We start from the raw sequence: 26,240 nt of genomic DNA, 5'->3' as shown, positions 1-26,240 counted from the left end.
CTGATGATTCCCGAAAGGATGAAACACTTGTGTCTGTAGGTATTTAATCATTATTATTATAGTAAATAATAATGTCAGCCCCTTTAAGAAACTTGTTTCTTATCGTTGAGCATTTTCAGTTATAATAAAGTCGGTCAACTTAGCTCATATGTACAGATCGTCATATAATGATTAGATCACTCTGACTGTAGTTAAAAGCATTTAATACGAATAAATGTTTACATTTCAACTGTATCTCTCGCAGTTGACGGTAGTCGAGTGGTTCGGATCCTTGCTAATGAAGCCAGACATGACTTCTGTTGATGGGGTTTGAATCTCTCGACTGGTGTTAATCGTGACACCCTGCACTGATGATTCCTGAAAGAATGAAACATTAGTGTCTGTAGGTATTTAATCATCATTATAGTAAATAATATATATATATATATATATATATATATATATATATATATAGTAATCTAATATACAAAAGGCTGGCTGTCTGTCTCCATATTTTCAAACTCTATCTCTTCCGAAACTAAAAGTCGCCGAATGATGCTAGGAGCCTCAAATGACTGGATTTTTTATGAACTGTTCTTTTATGGGTCTTTAGCCAGTTAAAATAATTTTAAGGGGTCAAAAATGGGTCAAAATTGAAAAAATCGTTATACATTTTGTACATTCATCTTAGTTTGTTTTAAATTTTTAACTGGTTCATATGAGTGTCACGTTGGTACAGTGGTAACATCACCAGCTTTGAATGCTACAGTTTTGTTTTCGGTTTCGATTCTAGCTGATGGCACACAAATACTTTTTTTTTTTTTTTAATTTTGAAATCCTATCTCGGTAATAATATATACAAAATCTGGACAAATTAAAATATATTTAAGCATATTTTATGACCGGGCAAAGCCGGGCACCCCCTCCCCTCTAGTAATAATATCTAGCAATAAATAGTAAATATAAAAATGATATGTATATTAATAATCTGTAGTAATAAATAATGATAAATAGTAAAATTGTACATCCAAAAACAAAAATAGTTTTAAAGTTCCCAAGATTCAGACTAGAATTGTCTGCAAGAATCTGTGACATAATGGATAAAGTACTTGGTAAAATTCAGTTCAATCCATATTGTGGACGACTCTTAAAATACAATTTTAAATTGCTTAGGACGCTTACATGGCTAAAAAATGAGGGCATACTACTCCCATGGATTAAATAAAGAGTTCTCTTCAAAATTTTGTGCAGATTCTTGAGTTCAACAGAAAGATTCCAGAGTTTGACAAGATACACCTGAAGAAGGTCTGAGGTTATATCGACCGAAATTTTGTGAAGATATCACTCAAGATAAGAACAGTAGTTTGAATAATCCAAATAATACGAATAATCCTCTTCATCTCAAAAAAGGTCAGAAAATCAATTTTAGAAGCAGAAATTTACACAGTCAGCATGTTGCATGAATCTCACAAGCACCTGTCAGCTTAGGATAGTTTATTCAAGATGTTGACACTTTTTAGCAAATTATGCAAATACTGAAATTTGGTGACATCTAGTAAAACTACAGAAGGGACAGAATGATCAAGAAATTCCAAAATCATCAATCTGTAAAGGAGTCGTGTCAGCACCAAATTTTATCAAGTGATCCGATGCCGTTATTAACATAATAAATCAAATGCATGATTTTCTTCCCGCCATATTTTTTCAAATCGAAAATGTACAAAGTGCCTTCAATAAGTTTGCAGACGTTTTTCGTATGAGTACTTTTATTGATAGCACACACATGAAACTCCAATCCCCATCAAAGTAATCTCCTCTGGCTGCAATGCACTTGTTGTACTGTTCTACCAACTTCTGGAAAGCCCTATGGAAGTCCTCTTGTGTGAGCGTATCAATGACCCTCGTCACAGCCGCTTCCATCTCGTCAATTTTCTCATAACGACAGCATCTAAGGTTTTTCTTGAGATTAGGGAATATACAAAAGTCACAGGAAGCAAGGTCTTGACTATAGGGAGGGTGAGGAACTGTCTTGATGCCCATCTTGGTCAAATAGTTTGTGACAAGGATGGAGCACCCTTGGTCCAAACTTCGCACAAATCTTCTGTATCTTCAGTTCCTCGCAAATAATTGTGTGCACAGTTTCCATACTGACATCAAACTGTACACTTATTGTTTCTATAGACACCCAATGGTCCTTATCCATGAAATTCTTTATTTGGCCAATCAACTCTGGTGTTCTGACTTTCCTACTCCTCCCACACCTTTCATTATCTCCCAGATTTCCTGCTTTCCTTGAATCTCTTATGCCACTCAAAAACTGATGCTCTATTCATGCAAGATGATCCAAAACCAATCTGAAGCATTTCATACATTTTTGTGGCATTTTTCCAAGTTTCAAACGGAATTTTATTGTATATTGTTCTTGTAAAGTGTCCTTACGTCTAGATTGCATTTTTGAAATTCACTAGCTGTGACAATCAGGCTTTAGTAGGGTGTATTCCAATTCCTGCTGTAGCTGTTCATTTGAACTTCAAATCATAACAATTGGTCAGTCATCTCATAAGATGTATAGTAATAACATACTGAATTTTCCAGAGCCTACGACAATTTTAAATGCTTGTACAAAAAAGTCTGGAAACTTATTGAAGACGTCTTGTAATATGAACCAACAATCACACATTTTATGATTTCAATGTGATAAATCGTCAATCTCTATATTTAGTTTGATCGACATTAAATTATTGTATTATTGGAATTATTCTGACTACTATTTTCTGGTGCTACAATTCAGCCTATCTAAAGATACCGGTTTCTTGATCTAAAATGTACCAAACATTGGTATTATTGTTATTGTTTTTTGGAGGTTTTTTGGTAAATAAATATTTTGACCATGAATAAATATTTGAAGATATAAAGAACTTGAAGCATAAAAACCTTCTTTTTTTTTTTTTTTTCAAAATTACTGGATTCGGCATTAAATAAACCAAAGAAAATTGATATGCCATAAATCAAAACAAAACCTACTACTATTCTCATCTTGGATGTAATGTAGTATTTTCATCAGTTTTCACACGTTATTTCCAACAAACACATAGTTTGCACATGTGCGTTTTTGCCAATGAGCGATCAGGAGATGAATCCACAAAAACAAAAATCTTATATATATGTTGCGCAGTTGCTGGTTTTACTTCTCTGATTGTTACTTTTCCATGCATGTGGGTCATAACCTCTCAAGGTTGTGATGTTCTGTTTAACTCAAGATGAATCTATCCATGCATGGAAACACAATGGAGACGTGTTGGGTTTTTTAAAGGTTTTATTGGAGAGAGAGAAAGTTTGTTTACAAAGGGGAGAGACTACCTAGGCTCAAATTAATTCTTGCTTGTTCTTCTACAAATGATAAAAATTATCAATCCTCATCTTAAAAATTCTGAAACATAATGGTAACAACTTGTTTTGTATCATTTTTTTGGGTACTTGTGCACTTTACATACCGTGCTATTTTTTAAATAAGATTTTCAAGTAAAATCCAATTTTTTACGGTCTTTTTTGTTCATTGAATTTATTAAATTCCAAGGTGAAAGTATAGAATAGTTAAAAAGCACCGAGTCGCCATGTTAAGAATGGCTTTCTAAATAATGTTATTATTTCAGCATGTTTTCTAAACTGCACAAATATCCATATTTTTTGAAAGGAGGGGAGTATACACAGTCAATAGAAACATACTGCTATAGACCCCCTCTCTCCTATAGATGACTTAAATAAGTCTGGCGTCATCACGTCTGCGAGTGTGAGCATAAAGGATTAGTCATAGAAATTTCTGAATTTATTAACCTATGAGCCACAAACTGCCATACCAATCACAACCAACAGGTTAACCTAAGGGTCAATAAAGTACATTTTTCACTTGACATTGAAAAGTCAAATTGTTTTATAGCAGGTGTTATTAGTATTCCTCTTCTGTAGAATGCTTTTTTTCTTTTTTTTTTTTTTTTTTTTAAGAGGCAGTGAACTTTAAATCTATATATTAATACTATAGTACCTTTAACCTATGTACGTGTGTCACGGTTTCCAGATTATAAATTATTCGATCGGGAGATCCTATCTATTAAAAGGAGGATAGAAGGTGATAACATACTACAAACATTAAATTAGTATATAGATTCGCTAATTTAATGTTCGTCATATGTTATCACCTTCTATTCTCCTTTTTAATAAATAGGATCTCCCGATCACTGAAGATGCAAATGAAGTGCTCTAATGGACCCCTGATTGGAAAAGGAGAAGGGGAAGACTCAAAATGAACTGGAAGCAGATAATCAAGAGATTTGATTGCTATGTTGCTTAATTTTGGTGATCTAGCGAGAACCATTGTGTACGATTGTATGGGAGTGCATTAGCAGTGTCAGAAACTGACATTAAAAATGCGTGATAAAAAATTGAATAATTCGACCTCCTATCTTTCCAAGCTTATAACTACTTGAAAAATGTGATTCAAACCCTAATTTTTTTTTTCAATTAAAGGAGCAAAGACCAAATTTTAAAAAAATAACAGGTTTAATAGCAAATTATGCAATATTTGTTTTTTTAAATCGGTTTTCTTTAAAAAAAGAGTTAAAGAAAATCAACGTATTTTAACTTGCTTCAATAAAATATATGTATATAAATGCCAAAAAATCACTTGCCTATAAAAACATACTATTCAATGGGTAGTTCCATTCTTCATTGTTAAGAATTTATCCATATTTATATTTTAAATTCCATGTATTTTTTAAATAAAAGATTTTTTTTTAAACAACTATTTAAAAAACCCTCCATTACGTAAGCATTATTACAGAGTTTAGCCAAACGCCGAACCGGTGTTTCTTTTTGTTTTGAACTGTGGATGAACAGAAGGATGTAAAAACCACACGTTCGCATTAGCCATCTAGCCTTGTGCGTGAAGAAACTTGTGTCTCCATAGATGAAAACTAGTCACATTTTCCTTATAAGTTTTTGCCTTAAAAAAAAAACAGTTGAAGAATTTTTTTTTTTTTTTCTCAAAGAAATACATGAGTTTTTGATTTAATATATTTTATTTCCACTTTATGGAGTGATTTTTTTTTAATATCTAAAAAAAAAAAAAACATTGAATGAAATAGAAATAATTTTCGTTAAAAACGAAACTTTCTGTACAATATAAGAAGATTATAAGGTTTCATTTAAAAAAAAATCAAGGGGGCTTTTAAAAAAAAGGTTTTAAACTTTGGACTTTACAGGTAAATTTGCAAATAACTGTATTATTTTTGTTTTAAATTAGCTTATTTTATTTATTGATCTTTTATCTTCAATTTGTTATATATAAATTTGAGATGAGAAAATTAATTATTTTCATTTTAATAGACATTTCAAAATGGGGGGGGTGAATTTAAAAAAAAAATTTGTCTAGAATATTATATTCGGTTTATTGGAAAGAGCATAAAATTTCACATTGAGCCTGAAAATATCGTAAACATTGAACCAATAGAAAATTTTGATAGATTTTTAAAGTGAAAAAAATTGAAAAAAAATTAACTCGTAAAATTCAATTGATTTCATTACGTAAACAAAATGGGTGCATGAAGGCACGCTGGCACTTTGTAAACACTGTTTTTTAAAAAAGTAAAAAATAATATTTCTATTATTTTTAAACGACTTTAATATTTTATTTTGGAAGTATATTCGATAAAGAAAATAAACAACCCACTTTAAAAAGAGAAATTACGAGGTTTTTTTTTTATATTTTATTCACAGTTTTGTGTTAAGGGTGTGAAAAATTCCCCAAAAATTCTGACACACCTAGGAGTGCATACTTATGCATAAATTCTTTAAATTAGGAATTAAATAGTCTGTTTCAGAATTTTTTAAGCCAATACTGTTTTCATTCATCAATGTTTTCAACTCATATTATTCCTCAGCATATTTTTTATTTCAATTCTTTTTCATTTTCAATCACATTGATATAGTTTCAAATCTTTAAAATAAATTGAAGTGAAATTTTTTTTTTTTTTACATGGGAGTCACCACTTATCAAGGCCCGGAAGCCACTCGGGGATAAGGGTTATTGCATGTACAGTAGTCAGTGGGATAGTATCGTAGTAATCGTTAGTAATAGAGATTTGATAAAGTGTCTTACTTAAGGGGGCGGTTTATCAGGAATTTGTTTATGTTGGACTTGAAGACATCCAAGTTGTAGTCAGGTGGGAAACAGGCAAACGCAAGAGAGTTCCACAGGCGTGCACTTCTAAGAAAGAAGCTTTGTTCATGGAATCTACGTTTTGATTTAGGCACAGATAAAGAATGGGGAAAATTATTGACAGTGGTTTCAGCTAGACGGGTGTTTTTCATGAAAGATTGGCGAGGGGGGACCAGAGATTGGAGCTCAGACAAACACTTGCCATAGAAGTAATGATAAAACAAAGACAGGCTTGCAACGTCTCTTCTGTGGGAGAGAGATTGCAGGGAAGAGAAAAGGATGTCTCCCACTAGGCCACGAAGTCTATTTTGTACTCTGTCAAGGCAGGATAGGCTGCTTTTAGCAGCTCCTGCCCAGATGTGGCAGCAGTACTCCATCCTTGGATGTACTTGGCTTTTATATAGATAGAGAATTGCATCAGCAGTGAGATATCTTCTGGAGCGGTAGAAGGATCCTACCATTTTTCCAGCATCCTTGGCAACAGACTTGATGTACGTGTTCCATTTCAGGTCAGGGGTAAAGATCAATCCCAATCCTTATTATGGAGCCTCCCCAAGATGAGAGCCAGCCATTTCAATTGATGCCAGATGGGAATCAGAGCGTTGATGATGTAAAGATAGGAGCTTAGTTTTAGATGCATTAAAAGTAACCAGCCATCTCTTCTTTCACTGTACCATGCACTCAAGATCAGAGGAGAGAGAATCAGAGAGAACTTTGTCATTTACGGCCGTAGATGTGTTGCCATAGATGGCCGTTTCATCAGCATAGATGTCAACGAAGGATTTTAGTATGTGTTTTGGGAGATCATTGATGTAGATCAGGAAGAGAGTTGGGCCCAGGATGGACCCATGAGGGACTCCAGCATTAATACTGTGAGCCTCTGATTTCTGCCCATCAACCACTACTCTTATGAGCCTATCAGAGAGAAATGATTTAATGATTGAGAAAACATTTCCAGTTATACCGTAGCTGGAAATCTTGTGAAGTAGGCCCTTATGCCATACCTTATCAAAGGCCTTTGATATGTCAAGAGTAATTGGCCTAGAAAGGAGGCCTTTGTCAAGAGATTCACTAATCCTATGAGATATAACCGTTAGCACATCTGCGGTAGATCTGGCAGAACAGAAACCATATTGCATGTCACTAAGAAGGTTATTTCTGCTGAGGTGGTTGATTACTTCTTTATTTAATATGGATTCCAGCAACTTACTCATGACACACAGGAGACTTATTGGTCTGTACTGAGCGGGAGATGACTTATCACCTGAATTCTTAAATACAGGAAATACTGTTGAAATTTTCCAGGGTGTTGGGAAGCACTTCTTAAGGCAACGCTTAAACAGTTTTGTAAGTATCGGGGCAAGTTCTGGTTGAAGGTTTTTCAGCACTATAACTGGAATGCCATCAGGGCCAGTTGCTTTACTGGAGTCAAGGTTCTCGATTAGCTTGGCAACCTCATGCACAGATATTTGTATATTGCATAGCGTGTTGTCTGTTATAGGAGGAAATATGGGGAGTTGATGGCTTTCATCGCATAGGGTAGAATTAGCTGCAAAGTTCTTGGCAAATAGTTTGGCCTTGTCTGATGCTGACGAGATGACCTCAGGTCCATTGATGATGGTTGGGATAGAATGCACGCTTCTGTTCAGGATCCTGTTTGCTATTTGCCAAAACTGGTTGGAACCAAGCCGCTGCTCAGCTACTTTGGATTTAACGGACTGAGCATATAGCTCTCTTTTTTTTTTTATTACTCTTTTACAGCGGTACTGGCAGTCCTGAAAGCAGCTTTGCATCTATTACGTTGGTAGTTATGGAAAAAGTGATTTCTGTGCGCGATGGCAGCAGCACATTCTGGGGAGAACCATGGCTGGCTATTAGGTTTTTGTTGGAATTTTTTGGATGGTATGAATCAGTCTATGCCTACAATTAACCATTCGGTCAGGTCTGATACTATAGAGGACACATCCTTTTTAAACATGGAATGCAAAGGTAGATCAGATATAAATGTACGGAAGCTATCTCAGTCAGCTGTAGAGTATTTATATACAGTACATACAATGCGTTGGAGGCGTCTCTTTGATAAGTAGAAAAGGTGTCTCTTGGATGAGTAGAAAAAAGTTTAATACCTTTAAACGGCAATTACAGTAACGTATTCCATTTTTTACTGTATTTTGTTTTATCTTCTCACTGACCAAGGAAGCCAAAACCAAACGCCGCTTTTATAAGGTTCTCGTTTTCAATCGACATGTTTGGGGAAAATATCTCAACACGTGATAATCCCCCATCGGTATTTTTTTATTTTATTTATTTATTTATTTTTTTTGGGTACTAAATTCTTGTTATTATAATCCTTTATTTGACTTAATTCATGTCTAATATAATATTTATTTCAGTCAGTCGTTAAATGCAAATGTATCTAGAAAATTCCCTCCCCCTCCCCCCCCCAAGAAAAAGAAAGAAGGGAAAAAATGCTAACTGTAACTGACGGTATGACGTCAAATCCACAATATAGTTCATTCGTAAATATGGGAGGGGAATTTATCTTCAAATATCTTTAATTTCGAATTAGATCTATGGACTTATACTAAGTAAAAATTCTTGTTTTATTTGGATCATACACAGATTACAATTCTCATCTTGCGTGTTATTTTTACGTTTCAGCCGATGTAACCCCCAGTCCAACCTTCCTTAGGTGTATCTTGTTTAAATCAAGGAATTTTTCCACAAGAACCCGCGGCGTAATGGATAAAGTACTAAGTAAAATTTATTTCTAAATGGCACTCTTCTGGAGGTTGAAGGTTCAATCCTCAGTGTGGGCAATACTAAGAATGCAATTGCGAATTACTTTTAACCGGTCATGGCTGACGGAATGAGAGCATGCTACCCTCATGGATTAAATAAAAAGGTTCAATTAGAAATTTTGTGCAGATTCCAGAGGTCGACAGAAAGATTTCAGAGTTCAAAAAGATACACCTGAAGAAGACTGAAGGTTATATCGACCGAAACGTTGTGGAAATAACACTCAAGATAAGAACAGTAGTCAGAATAATCGCAATGAATTATCTATCCTGATATCAAAAATCAAGAAACCTAATATTAAATTTTTATTCATTAAAAGGTAAACTCGATTTTCTCATTTCAATCTTTGTGTTCGCCCATTAGCAGTGATTGTTCATTTATAAGAACCAGAAAAGAAAAGGAAGATAGACAAAAAAAACAAAAAAACAATCATACTCATCGTAGTAGTTGTATTTTATTTGGAGTGAACGTCTCCCTCTAAAATCTTATCACCATCAGTGAAATAAAACCTGTCTTCCTATTTTTTTTTATTATTGAAATCTCTCCAGTAAAGACATGAAAACCACTTGACGTAAGAAACTAAACAAAAATAAATGATACTTGATGATCATAAATCAGCTAACAATAAGGGTTGATAGAAATATAGATTCCAATCTAGAAAATAGCAATTTTTCCCCCTTTGTCAGAAACATTGCTCGTTAAATGCGAGAACTAAAGGATAAAATAAAGGAAACGAGAGTTATGAGGTTGCCAAAAGTAAACCCAAGGTCCACTCTTTACTCTCCCCTATAAGGACACAGTTAGACAGAAGGTCGGTTTTTAATGTAAAGAAAATCCAGCTCCCCAAAAAGGGACACTCTGTATTGGAACAAAAATATAAATTACCTCAGTCTAAAAGGAGTTTACTGACCGATGACAGAATAAATTAAGTGCAGCGCAAAACAGGTACTACACTTTGTTCTTATTGTCTTTCAGTAACCCTGTTTGATTTCAGTACACTGCCGGGCAAGAAACAATAAGATTAGATTGGTATACTCTCACACTTGTGAATAACCAGGGACGTGCAGAGCGGGGGGGGGGGTCCTGGGGGGCCAAACTACTTACCCCTTTTATTCCTTTTCTAAAAGTGACCTTTTCAGAGGAATGTATTATAAGCATGTGCCCCACCGAGACACCATTTTTTTTTTTTTGCACTTAAGTATTGTCCTGAAAAAATTGTCTGCATATCGTTATGAATAACCCATAAAAGTTGAAACCTCCATATTCTATAAATTTTTTTTTTTCTTTTTTTTTTTCTCTTCTTTCAGCCGTATTAACAAACAAAAAAATGAACTATGAGCCAAACTCTCGAAAGCAAACAGCCATCATGGAAAGCTTACATTACACTTTGATGGACTTGAGCCACAAATTGAACAAAGCTGCTGAAGATGTACGTGGAAAACTCTCTTTTTTATTTGATATTTTTGCCATGGAAAAATTAGGAAAACAAATAATAATATAATCCGTGCATGAAGAAAGTTGGGATTTTAAACTGAGGTTTACATAAACATTATGTTTGTATTTACTGTTTTAGTTTCTAGTTTAATCAGAATATTTAAAGATTTTGAATAAACAGACAAAATGTCGTTGAAACCATGTTAAAATGCAAATCCCTATCTCTACTAGTAGATAAAAGAAACTTTGTGTGTGTGTTCGTTCCCTATGGATTCAAAAACGGTTGGGCTGATTTTTACGAAATTTCAAACGAAGGTACTTTATGTATGTGGCAACATTTTTAGATAGGTTTTGTATCAGAATGTCTTCGATAAGGATCGATAATTGAAAAATTCCGATGAAAGAAGGAACAGGTGATTTTGATCAAAATTAACACCTTTTGCAGCCTAACGTCATAAGTGCATGTGAGAAGTTTTATTGCCACACAAGCAGAAAGACAACATATAAAATCAACAGTAGGTTCTTTAATATGACGGGCACTTCAAAATAAATGTTTCTGTTTAGAGCACAATTGAAGCCTAATACTTGACTTTTGCTTTTTAGACTTTAATTCAAGCCATCATATATAAAAAATGATTTTATAAAATCAACAGTGCGATGTAAACTACAATGTATTGTGGACTAAGTCACTGCGGGGAGACATATAAAGCCTCCTCCCGGTGCACCGCGGTGGGTCCTCAACTAGAGCAGGCAATCAATCGATTTGATTGAAAAAAAAGGCAATTTTACCGATTTCGATAATAATAAAAAATATGGGAATGTGAAACATTTGTTGATCATCATTCAATCCCATCAGGCCTCCCTGCTAGTATATATTAAAAAGTATTGGATTTTTATTTTTTAAACTTGGCTTTTATTTTATTATTAGTTTCCAATAGTAAAATATCCATTCTCGGAGAAAGATTTTTGGGTTTGTATTACTATACACATAGATTCGAAAAAGTTGTCAAAAAAACAAATATATAACAAACAAATGCTATCAAGGGCAATATAAGTTAATTTTCTACCTAACTATAATTTTTTTGTGTTTTTATTTAATGTAACCTGTTTATTCAACTCAAAAAACACAGTGTTTACTGATGTATTGGAAAATTAAAAATGGCGCCCGACTCTCTTTTGAACACGGTCAGTTTGGTAAAAGGAGTTAAAAATAAAAAACTATACAAAATACTGTTAAAAACCTACCAAATATATGTCAGCCTATGTCATGGTAACATATATTGAGCGAGTTTCTAACAGTATTTTGTATAGGTTCTTTATTTTTAACTCCTTTTCCCAAACTTACCCTGTTCAAAAGAGAGTCGGGCACTATTTTTTAATTTTCCAATACATCGGTAAACACTGTTTTTCGAGCTGAATAAACGTGTTAGATTAAATAAAAAACACTAAAAAAAATATACAGTTAGGTAGAAAAGTAACTTATCTTGCTTTTGATAACATTTATTAGTTATGTATTTGTTTTTTTGACAACTTTTTCAAATCTATGTGTACAGGTTTTTTTTTGGTTTTTTTTTTGTTAATTAATCTTTTGATAATTAAAATTCAAAATGTAAAAATGCCCTTGGCTCATGATGTTTGTTGGGGGCATGAGCAGATGTTTTGGCATACTGAAATACGGATAAAATCTCATTTGAAATCTTGTAGGGATATATGATCACGGTAGTAAAAGAGAGAAAACATTTTATCATTTTTAATCAGATAATTACATCTTAACATCGTTTTGAAGGTATTTTTGTCTGTTTAGTTAAAATTTTGAATTTTTGAGGGATGTTTCTAAGAGTTGCTTTTCCAATTTCTGATTTGATATTTTATTTCATCAAAATTAGCAACATGTGAGCAGAGAATTTAAATTAATTTTCTGAACACATAATGTTGCTAAATTTCACAGTGTGGACTTTGGCAGCACCACATGTGGCAGAAAGTAAAAGGCCTGCAAAAAACCATGAAGAATAAGGACATTTCAGTTATTAATAGTTTTATTTATTCATTTATTTATTACGGACTATTATCCTCATCTTTACGTTGTTGTTTCATGACATTTCGGCCAACAATTCCTTCATCAGGTGGTTACTGCAATGGGATAGGAAGTCCAAATCTCCCGTGTCCTCAGCAATTACTGCCTTCCATAGTTGTTGTTGTCTCACCAGAGTTTGGCTAACTAAGCCTCTGGCCGGCTTTGAGTAGAATTGAAACCGCTATCTTCAGACAATGCTCACTTGGAACCGTAGAGATTCAATGTCTCTATCCACTGTGCCATCGGCCCCAGAGCGCAATCAAGGTTGGACTTTTTGGTCTTATAAATCCATGTTTATTTATTATCTGATCTTACATTGTCGGGTCCGTACTGAATGGTATATTATTTAATTAATTGGAATTCATTATTGATACGAGTCATTTGTATTATTTATTTATTGCGGACTATTATCCTCATCTCCTCTTGTTTCATCACAGTAACCACCTGACGAAGGCCAGAGGTATAGTTGGCCGAAACGTCGCGAAATAACAACTTAAAGATGAGGATAATAGTCCACGATAAATAAATGAATAAATAAAACAAATTGCTCATCTCAATAATGAATTCCAATTAAATAAATAATATTAATAGTTTGTCTACAACAAACTATACAAACAAGGGCAACAATTGCACCATTCATTTAGTCACTTGCTCCTCTGATCACTGATACATGCCCGTTGAGATTTTGACCTTGACAATCAGTTCGGTAGAAACTGAGTCATTTTGGTAACCTTTTACTTGGTGGACTAAATTATTCCTTCTGGATAGTCTTGTAAAGTGTCGGCAAGATGACGTATATTTGAAAGCACACTCGTTGGCGTGAATGTCTTGTTTAAGTAGCCTGCTCTCGCCTCTCATGCAAGCGGGCGAGTCTACTTTTATGGGAGTGTGACACCAAGACCACTCCAGTCTTGTAACTGGGCGTCTTGAGTTCAATTCCATCTCTACAAGTCTTAAGAGATCCACCCTCCCAGGCCTTTCCTCCCGTTTTTAGTTAGAATAAGTTTATTGCTTACTGACTAGGGAGTACATATGGAGCTGCTCAGGCAATTTTTTAAAAGCCAGAGTGCTCCTTCTTTAAGGACTCTGGCTGTATTCTCCCCAGCTTCTAACCTTGTGTCACATCTTCCTGCATAGGAAGGAAGTAAACACCAGCTACAAAGACAATAAAACTAGGCAATTAAGATATACAAAGTTACATTGTTCCCGTACAATAAAAATGCACACATTATTTATGTCAAAAGACATTTTCTCGTGGCATTTTTTTCTGTTAGAAGTGTCGCAAAGCAAATGTTGCTTGTAGTATGTATTAGCGAACAAATGAGGAAGGAATATGAATTTAAATCTCAAGTTATCGTTTATTTCCGACTATTATCCTCATTTTTCTTAGTTGTGTTGTTTTACGATGTTTCGGCCAACTATTCCTTGGCCTTCGTCAGGTGGTAACCACGACGAGATAGGAACTCCGAATCTCTTAACTGCATTCTCAGAAATTACTGCAATCCATAGTTGTTGTCGTCTGACCACGTTTTCGCCAAGTAAGCCTCTGTCCAGTTTTGGGTAGGATTGAAACTGCTATCTTCAGAAAATTCTCACCTGGAACCGTAGAGATTCAACGTCTTTATCTGTGGCACAGTGGATAAAGATGTTGAATCTCTATGGTAACAGGTGAGAATTGTCTGAAGATAGCAGTTTCAATCCTACCCAAAGACGGTCAGAGGATTACTTGGCCAAAACGTGGTGAGACGACAACAACTATGGATGGCAGTAATTTCTGAGAATGCAGTTAGGAGATTCAGAGTTCCTATCGCGTCGTGGTTACCACCTAACGAAAGCCAGAGGAATAGTTGGCTGAAACCTTGTGAAACCACAACTAAAAAAGATGAGGATAATAGTCCGCAATAAATAAATTAATAAATAATACTCATCTCAATAATGAATTCCAATTAAATAATATATACGAGTTATCATGTTCACAACAAGATTTGGGATCTACCTTCTTTTTTTTTTTTTTTGTTAAAGGGGTGTAAACCTTTTTACCAAAAAGGAGCATGACTCTAGCCTAGAAAACAATTTCTTACCAAAAGGCAATAACTTTGGTCCCTACAGTATGCAAGTTGAAATTAGAAAGAATTGAAAAAAAAAATGCCATTTCATATGTATCAGTGTTTAAGAAGAACGAGATGTTTACATTGTAAACATTCATCAAATTACAATTAAGGAAAAATAACTGAGAAATTGTCAGAATGAAAAGCAAGAAAGAGAGAAATGAATTTCTTGCGACCTTCCAGAAAGGATCAAAATACTTTTGTACAAATTTTGAATATGTTGGTGAGAGAGTTTTTGTGAAGGATCCCACCATTTTGATGGTGACTTTAATATACACATCACCTAATTGCAACTTGTTTTATCGTTATTTCCATGGCAGGTGCTCGTCTGAACTCCAATCTCTGGTCCTCCCCCCTCGCCAATCTATCACGAAAAACACCCGTCTAACTGAATCCACTGTGAAAAATTTGCCCCACTCTTTATCTGTGCCTAAATCAAAACGTGGATTCCATGAACAAAGCTTCTTTCTTAGAACTGCACGCCTGTGGAATTCTGTTCCATCTGCCTGCTTCCCACCTGACTACAACTTGGATGTGTTCAAGTCCAACGTAAACAAATTCCTAATGAACCGCCGCCTTAAGTAAACACTTCATCAAATCTCCACACTAACGTACTGTACTTGCAATAATCCTTATCCCCGAGTGGCTTCCGGGCCTTGATAAGTGGTGACCACCGTGTAAAAAAAAAAAAAACCCCACTCACACACATACTTTCATTTCCCCTGCCAATCATATTTCTCTGACATCCAGTACTAAGGTTCTGCTGGGGGACAGCTATTATACAATGCGACAAAGTGGAGTGTGCAAATATCTTTACTTTCCCATCTGTAAAAAGTTGAATATCGAATGCAGCAAGTCCTGAGAACATACACCAGAAGGAACAGTTGTAAATAAGTCATTCACCATTCATTATGCCCATGTAGTTCCTAATGCTATGTATCTTGAAAATAGAACTATTAAACCTTACATAATGAGTTGGGACAAGGAGAAAGATTGTTGGTTAGTTGGTTGGTCGTTTTTGTTTCACGGCATATCAACCCTTTTCGGGTTATTTAATGCCGAATCCAGTGATTTTGAAGAAAAAATTCTTAATAGAATATATTTGTTGTTTTCAAGTTGGTTTCTATTTAACCCATAGTTGGAACCCTAACAGGTACTACCACTCCGGGTCAGAGTGGACCTAGGAGCAATGGCAATTAAAGGGTGGCTTCACACTCCTCAAAGCCCGCAAGCTGGGGCCTCACCATTGGATATAGTTTAATGTCATATCCAGGACCCAAGCAACCTTAGTAGAAGTTAGTGTCCGCAATGATACAGAGATGAGAGGGAGAAGATACCGAAATACCAAGATCTCATGTGCAACATGAAAAGAAATTAGAATCTTTCTAGTAATTAGAGGAGCAACTGGACTTGTGAAAAAGAATTTAAAAACTATCTGTCAAATATAACCTGTGAACCAAGTGCAAGAGGGATTCAAACAATTGTGCTAAAGGGGACGGTAAGAATCTTAAAAAGACTTTTCGGTTGAAATGTACAAAATAGTGGGTGAATGTCTGTCATCCAATAGTATGCCCCATCGTCAGCTGGAACAAAATAAGAAAATTAAAAAAAAAATTTTGATGTAAAAACATTTTTTTTTCTTAACATTAAGGATCTGAATATATCGAAATGTCATATGAAATGAATAAAGACTTTTTTCTATATGAAAATATTGCATAGAGCCACACTGACAATTCCAAATTAAATATTTATTAAAAATAATAATTATATATATATATATATATATATATATATATATGTATATATACTAGCAGTTCAACCCGGCTTTGCTCGGGCCGTATGTACTGTTCATAACTTGCCCTACGTGTGAATACACTTTATGTAAGATTTCAAGTGTTTAGACCAAAAATTGTCTGAGTAATTTTGTAGAGACTGCAGGTCAATTTTTTTAACTTTGATCCCAATTTTGACCCCCTTAACATTTATTATTTTGGTCTCAAATCAAAATACAAAGTTTTACTCATGTCCAAATTACCTACATCTAAAATTTCAAGTCTTGAGACTCAAATTGGCAGAGGAATTTGGTAGAATCTGCAAAGGTCAACTCTTTAAACTTTGATCTTTTGACAGCCAAATTTTCACCCCAAAACTGATTAAAATGCTTGCCACATGTCTGAATACCCTTTATGTATAAATTTCAAATGTTTAGCCCCAAAATTGGCTGAGTAGTTTGCTAGACATTGCAAAGGTCAAATCTTATGAACTTTGACCCCTTGACAGCTCAAATTTTCGACCCTAACTGATTAAAAAGCGTGCCCTATCTCTGAATACCCTTTATGTAAAATTTCAAATGTTTAGACCAAAAATCGGCTGAGTAATTTGGTAGAAACTGCAGAGATCAATTTTTTTTTTAACGTTGACCCCAATTTTGACCCGTTAAAATTTACTTTTTTGGGCTCAAATCAAATTAAAAAGTTTGATCCATGTCCAAGTAACCTCCATCTAAAATTTCATGTGTTTAGACACAAAATTGACGGAGAAGTTTGGTAGAGTTTTCAAAGGTCAAATCGTTGAACTTTGACCCCTTGACAGCCAAATTTCTGGCTGAAAACCGATTAAAAGATTTTCCCAAATCTCAATACTCTTTGTATCAAATTTTGAGTCTCTAAACCGAAAATTGACAGATTTATTTGGTAGGGAAATGTACACACACACACACACACACACACACACACACACACACACACACTTTCACTTTTATAGATATATAGATTATGTATCACAAGTTAGTTGAAAAAAAAACATAATAAAATGCTTGATTATACGTTCTACAAAAACTAATATAAACTATTTTATTTAAAAACTACATTACAGTGTACGTTGAATGTACCCTGGTTTCATCAATCTGGTCATGATGGATTTAGGGTAGAAACTGACTGGTAGGAACAGATGGACTCTTCAGCACTGTTCAGTAGGCAAAGTGTCAGAGAAAAGATAGGAAAACAAAATCCCTTCTTTTTTTCTGAGTATGTTCTGTCCCTTTGTACAGATGAGGATACTTCATACTACAAATAAATGTGATCAAAAATTCTAAATAATATAGAATTCGAAGCTCAAATAAGATCCCCTCAGAATGGCTACATGCTGGCTTAGACAAGGAATGGTGGATCTTTAAGTGTTCTTATCAAAAGTGACAGCACTAAGCTGGATACTCCACCAGACCAGATAAAATTTATCCTGGAATGGTGTGTCCAAAACAAAAGTGGCTGCTAAAAAAAAAAAAAAAAGTTTCCTTTTTATTTATTTTGGACTCCCAACAGCGCCTAAATTTGTGTAATCACCCTCGCCTCATACTGGAACGGTTCCAGGTTCCCATGTCACTGTTTCCTTGCAGCGGACACACGCTAACCATTGCCGCTTATTCCTCTGTCTCTCTGCACCATCATCACATATAATATTCAAACCCCAAATAAGTCACTTTGACGTGGCTACACACTGACCCATATCAGGAATGATGCACCTTCTCTTAGTGGTGTTATCTCAAGCAACAGCACTTCACTAGATCAGATGAATTTTTTCTTGGAATCCGGCAAGACCAAGAAATGACAACAACTAAGAAAAACTATAACCTAGTTCAGTGATCTATTGATGTTGTTCACTATTTTATTCATAAAGATCTTTGGCCTTTTTCGCATCTTTATCCAGTGCTGAAGATGCCTTCAGCAAGCACTTCTCTATTTTTTGTCCATTTTTGCTTGGTTAGCTATACAAAATCAAAGACCCCTTCCCGGAGCGAACATGTTATCTGTTACAATATTTTTTACTATAATAGCAGTATTTATTTAAATGCTGCCCACATCAGCATTATTTGGCACAAGGCCTGGAAAGTGGGATACCCGCAGACTCCCCTAAAGGAGGGGCACTCCTGCAATTCTAAAAATTGCCCGAGTAACCCTGTCGGCATTCCCCGGTCGGGGCGCCTCAGGCAGCAAGCAATAAACTTGCCCCACCGGAAAGCCTGGTGGCAAGGCCTGGGAGGGTGGACCTCCTAGGTATTACCCAGGCGGTGTACCTCAGTCCAACAGGTGCTGGGCCGGTTCCCGGCCCCTCACCTGTTGGGTTGAGTGTCAAGTGACGAATCCTTGACATGTACTACCCTGTCTCCATGCAGCCGAGGCCGCTAGGAGACACATCCCATTATCTCAAGAGAGTAATGGGGTATGATCTCGCACAGTCGGGAGATTCTATTTATAAACGATGCTGCTAGGAACTGACGAGTCGAATTAATTCCCGTCCTGCTTCCAACCAATCAGAAACCAAAATTGCTCCATATATATTAAACCTTTCTGTAGCAATTTCGCATATGTTTTCTTCTTCGTGTCAACACGGAAAGAATCTTTTGCTCTGTGGATTCCAACTTGAGAACTGTCTACTGCGAACCAGTCACCTTCCAGGACTTGTGTAGAACAACGAACCATCGAACCATCGGAAACTGTTCTGAAACTAAACATGGCTTACACTTCTAGATTATCTTCCTTTTTTGAGAAACATAGACATCCAAGTGTTCATTTAAGGTTCTCTTTTATTTTGCAAATATTGCGTTAGTAAGAGAATGAATATTAAGAAAAAGAAAAAAAAAGGCCGCAAGAAATAAAAACTATAAGATAATTAAGTGGTCATTTGAGAAAAACCCATATTCTTCACTTCTTTATTTGGGGTTAGAAAAGTAGAGGAGGAGGAGGAGTTTAAATATTTGGATATCTATGTTTCTCATGAAGAAAATTTTCTTTGTTATTTTGCTAACACATGATTTGAAACGTAGGGGACAACCTTAAATAAGCATTCATGTACCTATATATATATATATATATATATATATATATATATATATATATATATATATATATATATATATATATATATATATATCATAAAGAAATCAAGTAAATCAATTAGAAAGGGGCCTTTGATTTCTAAGAGCTCACTGAAAGCTTAAATGAAAAGAAACGAGAGAGTGGATGAGAGGATGGAGATGATTACACAAAAGTATTTTTAGTTCTCCTTGCAACATCATCCATCAATGCTGTCCGTACTCTTGTCGTCATGATTATCAACTGACACGCTTGATTGTACGAATCGCCATTAATTTCACCCAACAATGTTCGTATCATTAAAAGCTTTGTGAATAAATCGACTTTTTCTTATTCGCTTTCAATCAGAAAAGATGATGGAAAACACTGAACCATTCTACTGTTTACGTTTCTGAACTTTTTAGATGAGGATTGGTCATTCATATTGTTTGCATTCATCCGACTACTGTTCTCATCTTGAATGTGATTTTCACAACGTTTCGGTCGGTGTAACCTTTGACCTTCTTCAGGTCTATCTTGTCGAACTCGGGAACGTTTCTGTCGAACTCAGAAATTTGGATGGAATTTTGAACGGAACCCTTTTGCACCACAGGGGGTAGCATACTCTGATTCTATGAGCCATGATTATATAGAGTAATAAGTAAACAATATATATATATATATATAAATATACAGTAATATATATATATATATATAGTATTATACAGTAATAATAATTAGTAATAGTGATATTTACAAGTAGAAATAAAATAAGGTTAAAGTTTCCAAAATTCATACTAAAATTGTCTGCAATGACCCGTGAAACAGTTGTTAAAGTACTTGGAAAAATTAATCATAAAAGTGATCTTCTCCTGAAGAGTGAAGGTTCAATTCTCAGTGTAGGCAACCGAAAAATACAATTATGAAATTTAGGTCCTTTACCATTGCTGACAGAACAAGAGCATGCTACCCCCATGAATTAAATAAAGGTTTCCTGAGTTAGACAGGAATATTCCCAAGTTTGACAAGATACACCTGAGGAAGGTCAGAGGTTACATCGGCCGAAACATTGTGAAAATAACATTCAAGATGAGAATAGTAGTTTGAATAATCCAAATGGTACAACATTCATTCATCATCATTAGACAAATAGAATGATCGTCGATAAAGAAATAACATTTAGTCCAGAAGTTTGTCCATTAAAAAAAGAAAAGTTATCCTTTCTGTTTGACTGTTTGGCTAAAACTTAAAAACAACCAACGATACAATAAAAAAAAAACATTTTCTAATTTAGCATTACCCCGAGCAAATTATAGAAAAAAAATATGATAGAAGAAAGTTGTCTATCAGCTGAAACTCAGAAATTGCAAAAGATACGAAGGTACAAAGAAATTGCAAAATAAAAGTAATTTATATATATATATATATAAAATAAAAATACCAGCGATGGTTGACGTTATGTTGTTTTGAAAAAAGAAAAACCGAATGAATTTATGAAATGATTAACGTTTCGTCCCTATTACAGGGGACATCTTTAGGATATTAAAAGGAAAAATGCAGAAGAAGGAAACGATCATAGACCATACGTAAGTGAAAAGGAAACAGTATTAGAATCCTACCCATATCGGGAAGGAAACTATGTGTGTGTATGGGAAGGTTGGGTTGTTTAATGTCTATATATATATACACTTTTAAAAATACTTTAAATAAATATGTACACTTTTTTTCTCTCTCTAATCTTAATCATTTTGTTTAAATTATTTAAGGATTAAGGAAAAACAGTTAACCAGGATCTGTCTTTATATTTTGTTCTTTGATTATTATTTTCCCTATACTAGGGGCTAAATAGTAGTAGCCCTTTCTTTGCGTAATAGTATTAGTGTTTAATATTAGTGCTGACTCTAAAAGTCTTCTTTTGACTCTATTTATCACATATTTTATAATTTTCGCATGATCTAAATTAAATGAATGATCGTGTTCTGCATAATGGTAAAAGAGCGCATTTAGGGCGTTACCATTCCTTATATCTCTTCTGTGTTCGTAAAGTCTTAGTTTCAATTTACACTGATATTAAACACTAATACTATTACGCAAAGAAAGGGCTACTACTGTTTAGCCCCTAGTATAGGGAAAATAATAATCAAAGAACAAAATATAAAGACAGATCCTGGTTAACCGTTTTCCCTTAACCCTTAAATAATTTAAACAAAATGAATAAGATTAGAAAAAAAAAGTGTACATATTTATTTAAGGTATTTTCAAAAGTGTATATATATAGACATTGAACAACCCAACCTTCCCATACACACACATAGTTTCCTTCCCGATATGGACACTGTTTTCCTTTTCATTTTCGTATGGTCTATGATCGTTTTCTTCTGCATTTTTCCTTTTAATATCCTGAAGATGTCCCCTGCAATGGGGACAAAACATTGATCATTTCATAAATTCATTCGGTTTTTCTGTCTTCAAAACAACATATATATATATATATATATATATATATATATATATATATATATATATATATATATATATATAAGCTGAGCGTGTGTGTGTGTCTGGTCACGAATAGGCTCCTATATGGTTGACTATTTTAAAAAACTGATTACATATAATGGTAGAAGATGTACCGAGGATCAGGAATGGGAAGGTTTGATCTGGCAGAACGGTGGTTCATAAAAATTGTGGTGTCTGCGTTCGCGCCTGGCCTCCAAAGTATGCAAATAAAAAATGAAAAAAAAAAAAGCTTTTACAAGGGTTCTTGATATAGATGTACATAAGAATACTTTGATAAGTATGTTTCAACTTAAATAGGGATGGTATAATAAAATTGTGGGGTCTGCGTTCGCGCCTGTACTCCATGGAAATATGTCACAAACTTTAACAAAGACTTTTCATATACATTTGCGTAAGTATACTTTGATAATTATGTTTCAGTTTGAAGAAATACGGTATAATAAAATTATTAGGTGTTCGTTCGCGCCTGACCTCCATAGAATGTAAATATGTCACAAAGTCTAACAAGGTTTTTTAAAAGGAGTGAGGGTCCACAATAACACCTGAACTTTAATCTTAATTCACGTTAGCTTTTATTTATTTTTTTGAGTTGAATCATATTGTGTCGGATAAATTCACCTCATAAATTCACGTTCTTATTAAAGTAAAAGCCAAAAAAAAAAAAGTCGGAACTTTAGACAATTCTCGACACAAACTTTGCATAACTTTGTTTTTTCTTTCCCACTTGCACGTGGCACTCTTTCGAAAATAGATAAATAGATAAATAATAAAAAATAAGAACGTTACTTGTTATCGTGTCAAAAGAAGGAAAAAATCCTGCTCACGTGATTACATGTCTTTTTAAAAACATTTACATAACCTTTTTATTTTTATTTATATATCTGTTTAAGCTGTTTTTTTATCAGTGTACTAGAAGGAATTCAGTTGATTACAACCCTTTCTGTGTGTTCTTTACATTACAATAGTACAACCCTGAATCCGACGGCGCAGTACTACACCGTTCAATACTGTAAAACTGAAACGAAGCTGTTCTGCTTGAAAAGTGCGCCATTTTCTTCTTATTCATATTTATATCGATTCTTTGCTTTAAAAAACTAAAGTAATTACATGTTTACTTTTTTAATATCCCATTTTGCTGTTTCGTATTATTTTACTAAAGTAAGTAAAGCTTCATTATTTTTCAAAATTGTTTTTGTTTCATTGTTTTTCGATATTTCGTTGATATTATTTAGTAAGAGTGTTTAGCAGAAAAGCCAACAAACGACTACCCCAAAAAATGAACATACAAGAAATAAATGTTACCATAGTCAATAAAAGTTCAGTTCATGTTTGTTTGTTTTTTTAATAGTTTTTAATGCGTCGTTGGAACTGGAAATAATTTCAGCGAACCGAAATTAAAACGAAATTTGAGGCGATAACTATTTAAATGAATTTTTATATAAACTACACATGCCATAATCGAATATTCCTCAAGCACAAAATAACGGAAAACATTAAAATATGTTTATAAATATTCCTTACGCTGACGGAACTCTCTTAAATTGTTAACACTGAATGCTCAGGTGCCCCTCCTTCAAATTGAAAACGGGGCTCTCCATTTCAAAGTCGCTGCCATTTTGATTTTTTTTAAACCGGTTCATGAATTAAAAAAAAAAAAATTACAAACTACTTAAAAATACAAACCAATGGACTTTTCTACCATAAAAGTAACTTTTATTGACTATGATAACATTTATTTCTTGTATATTTATATTATTATATGTATAACATTTTCCCTTTGTAAGGAAACATCATTTTGTTGGTCACTCTTGGCTACGAATAGAAACAAAGTTGATATAAAAAATATATATTTTCGCGAAAATTATCTTTACTTTCATCATAATTTGCTTAGGGTAAAATTTTTGAGTATCAAAGCCTATCTTTTTACAACCCCCTCCTTTTCATAGCCTATCATACTTTCATCAATCATAGTCCATTTTCTGTAGGCTGTTTTTGAACCCAGTCAACGACGGGTACTTCTACTTATATATATATATATATATATATATATATATATATCAATTATTTTCTAAAATTTGCTTATAAATTTATGTTTATGTATTTGGTGCTTGTATATTATAATTGAATATTAAAAAATGCATTTTAAATAAAAACACTATTATGTAATTATGTGTCACGTCGAAATTGAATAAAAACACTATTATGTAATTACGTGTCATGTTGAAATTAAATAAAAACACTATTACGTAATTATGTGTCACGTCAAAATTAAATAAAAACACTATTATGTAATTACGTGTCATGTCCAAATTAAATAAAAACACTATTATGTAATTACGTGTCATGTTGAAATTAGTTAAAATTCTTAAAATTATGAAAAATAGTCAAGTAGAAGAAGAATATTGTTATTATTGATCCACCATTTTCTAATTTGAAATAAAAAAGTTAAATGAAAGCAAGGGAGATAAATCAGTTTGTCATACGAAACTGGTTACAATAGAAGAAACAGATAAAACTATATTATTCGATAGATGATTTTTTTTGTAATTATTTTTTACTTGATAATTTTTCATAACTTTTGACAATTTTTACACATGTTGCATAGGTCACCAGAGAAATGGTTGCGTCATTTCACTGCTCCAGAAGTTATCTAACTCCCAACAAAATCTTCTACCTGTATAAGAGCCAGATACATCTTAAAATGAAATACTGTTGCCATATCTGGGTGGGAGCTGCTCGGAGCACCTTATCCTGTTTGGACAATGTTCAAAACCGGCTTCAAAACCTAGTAGCTTGATACCCTTTTCCCCCTTACAACCTCTTTCTCACAGAACAGATGTTGCAAGCCTGTCTTTACTCTAACATTCTTTTCATGGCAAATGTTTGTCTGAGCTCCAATCTATGGTCGTCCCTTGCAAAGCTTTCACGAAAAATATTCCTCTGGCTACATCAACAATTTCCCTCCACTCTCTACCTGTACCTAAATCTACGTGCAAATTCAATAAATAAAGTTTCTTTCCTGGAACTGCCAGCCTGTGGAACTCTGTTCCCCTGATCTGCTTTCCAGCTGACTACAATTTAGTCATCTTAAAGTCCAATTTAAACAAGTTGTTGTTGAGCTGCACCCTAAATACTCTATTTTTACCCCATTTCCACTATTAACTATTAATATTAACTATTAATATTAACTATTAATACACTGTTGTCTCAGTGGCTACCATACACTCATTAATTAACGATGTGACGTCGAAAACCGATGCCAACAATAGAATCTTCGGACTCATATGATATGATGATGATAGTATAATTTTGCTTTCAGACAGACAGATACCAAACCTCTATTAGTAATAGATGTAAGTTGATCAATGTTTATTTCCCCAAGCCTCTTTTCCTGTATACCTTCATCATCATCATCATCATCCAATCGTGCAAGTGTTACAGATGTTCGTGACTCTCTTGTATCATCTCACCCTGTCTGCCATCACATCAGGTAGGTCTGCATAGGTGCACTGGATGTTCTTTATTAATTGATTGATGTAAGTTATGTGTAGTCTTCCCATTGAACATTCCCAGAACTTCCCACCCACGGAACACTGTTCCGCTGGCCTGCTTCCCGGTTGAATATAACATTGTAGTCTTCAAATCCAATGTAAACAAGTTCTTGTTGAGCCGTCCTCATAAATGATCAAATTCTACCTAATTTACACCATTAACGATTGCTACACAACTACCTTACATTAATTAACCCTTATCCTCGAGTGGCCTTTAGGCCTTCATAAGTCGTAAATCCAAGTAAAAAAAAAATATATATATATATATATGTATATTTAACTGTTTCGATATTTGTTAACAAACATTGCTGATGATTTCGGTATTAGTCCAGCCCTCCAACGACGACAGGTCAACCTGGTTCTTCTGGTTTTCTGGGGAACATCAGCATATAAATAATTTTCATTGTTTTCTTTTTTTTTCTTTTTTTCTTCCCCAGAATCTGAAGATGAAAACCCTAAATAACACATTAAAAGAAGAGATTTCTTCCTACAAACAGATGGTACAAGTCAAAGACCAAACACTGGAAGTAAGTTTTTGTAGATTTTCAATTCTTCCTGTTATTAAATGTGATTAATTTTGTTTATTTTTTTTTTTTGCAAATGAGTAATCATTTATCAAGGCCAAAAACTACCCGAGGACAAGGGTAAATGAGATTGCTGGATTGTCAGCTGAATGATGAAGAATATTATGAACGGATTAAAAACTTCATG

The 26,240-nt window shown here is 34.1% G+C and overlaps 1 protein-coding gene across 2 annotated transcripts in view; it reads left to right on the top strand.

Annotated features, from left to right (window-relative positions):
* The window catches only part of LOC145249736 (coiled-coil domain-containing protein 171-like), a 282,316-nt gene that overhangs the window by 97,360 nt on the left and 158,716 nt on the right, over nucleotides 1-26,240 (top strand). For both annotated transcript variants that reach the window (XM_080111637.1, XM_080111638.1), the window contains 2 exons: nucleotides 10,300-10,421; nucleotides 25,967-26,056. In XM_080111637.1, coding sequence (XP_079967763.1) covers nucleotides 10,300-10,421; nucleotides 25,967-26,056 — 212 coding nt within the window. The remainder of the gene's footprint in view (nucleotides 1-10,299; nucleotides 10,422-25,966; nucleotides 26,057-26,240) is intronic.

This window comes from Euprymna scolopes, chromosome 28 (genome assembly GCF_053919585.1).
Source record: "Euprymna scolopes isolate OS-2025 chromosome 28, ASM5391958v1, whole genome shotgun sequence".
NCBI classification, from domain to species: domain Eukaryota; kingdom Metazoa; phylum Mollusca; class Cephalopoda; order Sepiida; family Sepiolidae; genus Euprymna; species Euprymna scolopes.
This window is presented reverse-complemented; position numbering and strand designations above follow the sequence as displayed.